The sequence below is a fragment of the Gopherus flavomarginatus genome, chromosome 7 (genome assembly GCF_025201925.1).
Source record: "Gopherus flavomarginatus isolate rGopFla2 chromosome 7, rGopFla2.mat.asm, whole genome shotgun sequence".
NCBI classification, from domain to species: Eukaryota; Metazoa; Chordata; order Testudines; family Testudinidae; genus Gopherus; species Gopherus flavomarginatus.
The window spans coordinates 104,885,632-104,891,631 of record NC_066623.1 but is presented as its reverse complement, the minus strand read 5'-3'; the positions used below and the strand labels follow the sequence as shown (position 1 = coordinate 104,891,631).

The following is a 6,000-nucleotide window of genomic DNA, read 5'->3' as shown; positions in this document are numbered from 1 at the left end:
TGTGGATAAACACTTTAGTCTGGGGTAAATTATTATATTCTGAACATACGAACATATTATTCGTAGCAATATTTAATGTTTTGGTTCCACTAAATATTGTATATGAGTGTAAAATAAGCACCCATTTAAAATACATGTCAATTTTCTCTATAATAGGCGAATATGACTGTTGTGTTTCAAAGTTTTCAGAGATACTATCCATGGCAAACAAACACAGGCATTAAGAGCCACATACCGATAGATTTAAGCCTTTGCAGAAATAGACCTTTAACAGAGCTGTCAAATGTAATTTCATGTCAAGGCACAAAGTCCAGTGATGGGGCCATCTAAGATGATGGTTGGAATCTAAAATTGACAGAATGGACTGTGTAGTGAAGTGACAGTGTAACTGCAAGGTCTGTGGGAAAAGGCTAACCACTCCCATCTCTGGAGAGGCAGCTTTTTGAAGTGGGAGTTGGTCCAGGACCCTGAAACAGAGCCACAGAGTCGAAAATGAAACAGCACAATGCAGCAGGAACGTAGCTCACAATGCAGCATCTATGGGCTGAATCTACTTAAAGAAAAAACCCTCTTTCAGCGATGCAGGCATCTCTGGTGGTGGAGGCCGAGGGAGCCTGAAATAGACCTTGACTGAATCATAAATGAACCACTGCAGGGCTGTGAGAGTGCCAATCATGAGGATGCGGGGAAAGAGGCCCTTCCACACGCCTATGAAGCCCAGCTTCTTGAGGACTTCCAGAGCGCTGCTGCCCTTCTCCTTGTTGAGCACAGACACCACAGAGTCAGCTGGGTGGGAGACTATAGCACAGAAGATACCAGCTATATAGCCAGCAACAAAGGTGACGCCAAGCTGCTCAGGCTTGGAGCATTCACTGCGTGGCTTGGGCACCACATAGGCATAGAGGGCCTCCAAGGTGCGTTCAAAGCAGGCAAACTTCATCATGGTGTAGGGGATCTGGCGCATCCAGAGGGGACACACCCCCTTGTAGAAGGCCCAGAGCCCCTCCTCACGGTACATCTTGGGGACAGTCACCCGTAATGTGTTGGCGTAGCCTGGCTGCGTCTGGATTCGCACCTTGGCTGCCTCCATGGGGGACAGAGCAATGTCAGCAAAGAACTCGGCAGTGGCTGAGGCGGCCAGATAGAGGCTGGTCCGCCACAGGTAAGCTCGCTCAGGTCCCAACATGTCAGCATAGCGCAGCTTGAAGACTTCATATAAGCCAAACTTGCAGAGGCCCTGCAGGGAGTAGCCCACGCAGGTGGGGGCCCATCCCTTGGCCAGGCCACGCATCCCCTCCTCTTCCACGGTGAGAGCAAAGCCCTGCAGCACGCTCCGGTAGCGACTGGGCTGTGCCTGCATACGGCACTTCACCAGGTCCAGCGGCACCACAGCCGTGTGGGTCAGGCCGCAGCTCACCACGCCACCCAGGCCGCACAGGGCCAGATACTTCGCAGAACCATGCTCGCAGCTGTATTCCTCCTCGCCCCAGAGGGCAGGTAAGGCGGCCGCCCACAGCCGGAACCGGTGCTCAGGACGAGGGGCAGTGCTGCTGTCGCTCCTCTCTGGGGCCCCTAGATCCACCTCCTCCTGGCTGCTGAGGTCACTGCGCTGAGGGAGGGCGGCGCTGCTGTCACTCCTCCCCAGGCTGCAGAGCGTGGGGAAAACGGCTGCCCACAGCCGGGCTGGATGCTGAGGGGAGGCTGGGCCGCTGCCCGTCTCCCAGCCGCTCTGGGGCCTGCACCCCTCCGGGTCCCCTGGGGGCGGGGCCATCTCTGGGGTGTGGAGGGGCCCTGCTGCCATCTCCTGTGGTGTGGGGGGGCCGCACGTCTCTGGGGCCGTTGTCGTGGCCTCCTGCCTCAGGCTCGTTCCAACTGCCAGTGCCCTTCGGAGGCCACAGGATTCTAACCATAGAGACTCTGCCTAGAGCGTAGCCCAGCCCGGCTGCCACAAGCATGGGTAGAGCGCCAGCATGATGCATAGGGTGACAGTGTGTCGGCAGCCGCTCTCGCCATATCTCTATGGCCCTGGATGGGTGGGGATTCATGCTCCAGGCGGCGTCAGGGAGCATAGTGTGGCAGGGGAGATGGGGAGGACAGGAGAAAACTTGAGGGCAGATGTGAGGAGCTAGAGAGAAGCTGAGGACGGAGGAGAGTTGAGTGGGGGAAGGACAGCCTATTGGTGTCACTGAAATGGCAAACGGCGGAGACCCAAAGAGAGGGTTACAGGGAAAATGCAAGGGGAGGTGCAGGCAGAAAAGGTTGGCGGAGTGAGTGTGGGGGATTTTTATGGAAATAAAGTGATGAATATCCTGCAAATATGTAAACAAGGGTTTTCTATAAAAAAAAAATCTGCAAATTTGTGGGTCTCTAGCCATAAAACTCTTCTACAACAGTGGGACCCAGCATCACTATGTGAGACAACTCCCAGCTGCTGTGGTCCATTTGAGATCCCAGTGTCCAGGTCCATGGAATCAGCAGGTCTTAATATGTAGCAATCCATCCTGATCTGGAGCCCCAAGTCTACAGAAATGACAGGTCCCACCGGGCCATTCCTACATGGTCAATCACAGCCATTTTTTAACCATCACTTTGCCAACCATATCTCTTGGGCATAACTTATCATGCAGCATGTTGTGCCTTTTACATCCAATTGTACAACATCCATCAAATACACAAACTCATCTGGGGTTATTTGTATTGATTACTTCAGAACTTCAGTAAGAGAAGAAAAGCCTCACTTAACCTTGATACTCTCATTAATATCCTGAGCTTTATAGGTGTAATAGAAATCCATTCAACATTTCAAGGTTTTAATTAATGTTTTCAGCTTTAAAATGTTTTTTGTTTTGTTTTATAAAAAGGATGAAGAAATATATATAGAAAAACTGGCGAAAGCATTGTGTTCCGCTCACAACAGGAGGGGCTAAGAATGGAGGGCCAGATCCCAACTCTTAGCAATGCTGCTCTGGTAACTCAGAACAGTCAGGGTTCCCCGTTTGTACAAGGCCACTGTAGCTATCTCTGTGCCACCCTCTCACTATGCCAGAATAGGGGGCATGTCGGAGCTATCGAAGAGGTGATGATGGGGACCCTGCTGCATTTGAGCAGTCCCTGGCTGTAAAACAGTCTCTTTTGCCACCAGGTGTAATTTAGAGCAGCTCTGAAGCTGCCCTAAGTTTTACAGGGGGAAGAATTGGTCCCAAGGATCAAAGGAGCACAAAGCTGGCTAAAGGTCACTTGTGCTCCCCACTTTTTCAGCTCTGAGCTCTGGTGCAGCTGAAGATCTGACCTGCTGGATCAGCTTTGATTTTGCTTGCCTTTATGAGAACAATTCAGACCCTTAATATTATGTAGCAGTCAATATTTATATTTAATTTCTGTTACTGTTCTTTTTTATTATTTTATTTTTTGTTTTACAGCAGGGCCAGAAGATCAAGGGCCCATTGTGCTAGGTGCTGTACAAACACAGAATAAGAGATACTCCCTACCAACAAGATCTTAGAATTCAATATCTTCAATGTAAGCTTCTCTGCTGTGCTTTATGTATGAGCTTGAATTCCTTACACACCCAGAACTTCACTGACTTTACTGACAGTTTGGGTATGCAAAAAAACCTGGAATAGATTTAGTGTGACTCATGCCTGCCCTGGAAGAACCACTCTGGGACTCAAAGAATTTACTCCTTATGGCCATTGGTTTCTTGATCTCTGTCCAGATGCAAATTAGAACTAATTGGTAAGGGTTTTGGTTGGTTGGCTTTGTGAGGTATGCAGATGTTCACTAGAAATTGTGGATTGAGACCATTACACATAAATCACCAAACATCCAGCAGGAGGCCATGACTTCTGGTCACTATTGACCTGGTATTTCATTTCCTGGTTTTTAATATAAATATAAATAGAGAGGAAATGAACCATGAGTATAAAAGCTTTTCACTCAGATAGGTTACATTTGTGACTTAACTCTATGCGATGTGTGAAGAGTCTGAGTGCTGCTGCTAGGCAGCTTGCTGCCCTTTCATTTCTTTCTGCTGCTGTATTGAGAGGGGGACGGGGACAGGGACGAGGATGGGGGGAGAAGGGCGGAGGATGGCTTATACAGCTGCCCAAAGCGCTCGTGCTTCAGAGGAGCTGGTCTTATTCCTTGCCCTGAGAGACAGCTCCACTGCTGAAGGGACAAAGCTAGAGAGGGGGATTTCTGGAGGAGTCACTGATGTGTAGGTCAAGCTCTTCAACAGCACAGCCCTGTAGCAATTGGCAACTTCTTGTGACAGTTGGGTCCCACAGCTCCTGGGCTGATTGTGACATGATTTTCTATCTTTTGTATTTATTTTTTGGAGCTGGTCAAACTAAACTTCTGTGATTCAAAGTCACTTTTTGTAACAGGTTCTAAGACAATAATAATAATAATCCAAGACCTGATTCTGTGACCGTTAAGCTGCGTAGCACCTTTCTCTGCAAGTAGTCCCACTGATTGCAATGGGCTAAACTGTGATTTTTCAATCATGTACAGAGCAGTGGTAGTAAGTAGATGTATCCTCCTTGGCTTCCCTTTTGCCTCCAAGGTGATGACAATTTGCTACTGGTCCATACCAGTATCTCTCACTCACTGTTGGTCTACCACTGGCCGTAGAGGAGAGGGGGCCACATTGTCAGAGGAGTGCATTTTATGTTCAGTGCCGCAGTTATTTTTCTTTTTCCGTTTCCACGTCGTGCTCATGGACTTTGTAGGTGCAACATCCAGCCCAGGTAGCTCATCAGCACATTTCATTGTTGCAAAGATGTTCAGGAGGGAAATGAGTCTGTGATGGAAGCAGAGCCCTGATTATCCAATACAGCACTTGGGCACTTTCTCCTGAGCTGTGTTATTATTTTAAAATTTACAGACACCTCCTCCAGCAAAAAAAACCAAAACACAAAAATACCCCAGCAAATGCAAATAAATTGGGAAGTTTCTGCTGTAGTTGTCTAGAGCAGGCATTTTATGTTGACAACATGAAAGGGAGAAGAAAACGCCTGGGTTGGATTCATGCAGAACAGACTAGACTTGGCTGGAATCAGCTAATGTAAAAGTATGTTTTGTATTTAATTATAGAAAAAACATCAGAGATGGAAAATACCTCTCATCATTAGTTAGTCCGTCCCCCCCTCAGATTGTTTCCTAGAGTCTTGAATGTGCTCTGCCTAGCTTATTATTTACTAAATTCTGAGAATGTGCTTGGTGCTCTACATGATCGGTCTGCTGCTATTTAGCCATTTTGTGTTTTTTAGCTGGTTTAATATAGAATATATCTAAAGTGCTCAAACTGGAGTGGGTAAGAGGTGGGAGGGAGACTTTGCTATAATTTCTCTCTCTCTCCCAAGTGTTCCTTAGGTGAAAATCTGAGCTAGTTTCTAAATGACTTTACTTTATACTATATAAACAATTTCAGATATTTTCAAAACTGATTCAGCTCTGAGATGGAGAGATAAATCACGTATCAACACACATGCCATAAGTATGTTAAAAAAAGTTCACAGAGGATAAGTCCATCAATCGCTATTAGTCAGAATGGTCAGGGATGGAAGCTGGAAGCGGATGGATCACTGGATGATTGCCTGTTCTGTTAATTCCTGCTGAGGCACTTGGCTTTGGCCACTGTCAGAAGACAGTATACTGGGCTAGATGGACTGCTTGTCTGATCCAGGATGGCTGTTCTTATGTTTTTATGTATAGAAGTACTAGACGTACAGCAGTTTCCCAGCTTGCAATCCTGCCCTCGGCAAACACATTTGATGTTCATAGTCTTTCAGCTGCCTACCCACTGACCCATCTATAACCATTTCTGTTGGCCTCCTGACAAGGTGATCTGACAGTTTCACTAGATAGGTGCTAAGCACAGATGAATCTAGATGGTCAGCCTGCTTGATGCCGCAAGTGCTGTTGTTTCTGTATAAAGTGCCTTTGTGGTGTTTGGAGGTATTTACATTTTATTTTGTGGCATTCTTGTCTAATGTAAGT

The 6,000-nt window shown here is 47.2% G+C and overlaps 1 protein-coding gene across 1 annotated transcript; it reads right to left on the bottom strand.

Annotated features, from left to right (window-relative positions):
* Nucleotides 1-550: 550 nt before the first annotated feature.
* On the bottom strand, nucleotides 551-4,770 carry LOC127056025 (phosphate carrier protein, mitochondrial-like). The gene is made up of 2 exons (XM_050963665.1): nucleotides 4,610-4,770; nucleotides 551-1,883 (listed from the first exon to the last, which is right to left on the bottom strand). Exons 1-2 carry the CDS (start codon nucleotides 4,768-4,770, stop codon nucleotides 551-553), a joined length of 1,494 nt encoding a protein of 497 aa, XP_050819622.1.
* Between the last annotated feature and the right edge of the window lie 1,230 nt (nucleotides 4,771-6,000).

Excerpts from the sequence above, each read along its gene's own strand:
- LOC127056025 (XM_050963665.1), bottom strand. The coding sequence starts at position 4,770 with ATGAAATGTGCTGATGAGCTACCTGGGCTGGATGTTGCACCTACAAAG. Across the intron at positions 1,884-4,609 it reads CGGCCAGTGGTAGACCAACA|GGCACTGGCAGTTGGAACGA; the intron begins GTGAGTGAGAGA and ends TGGCCTCCGAAG.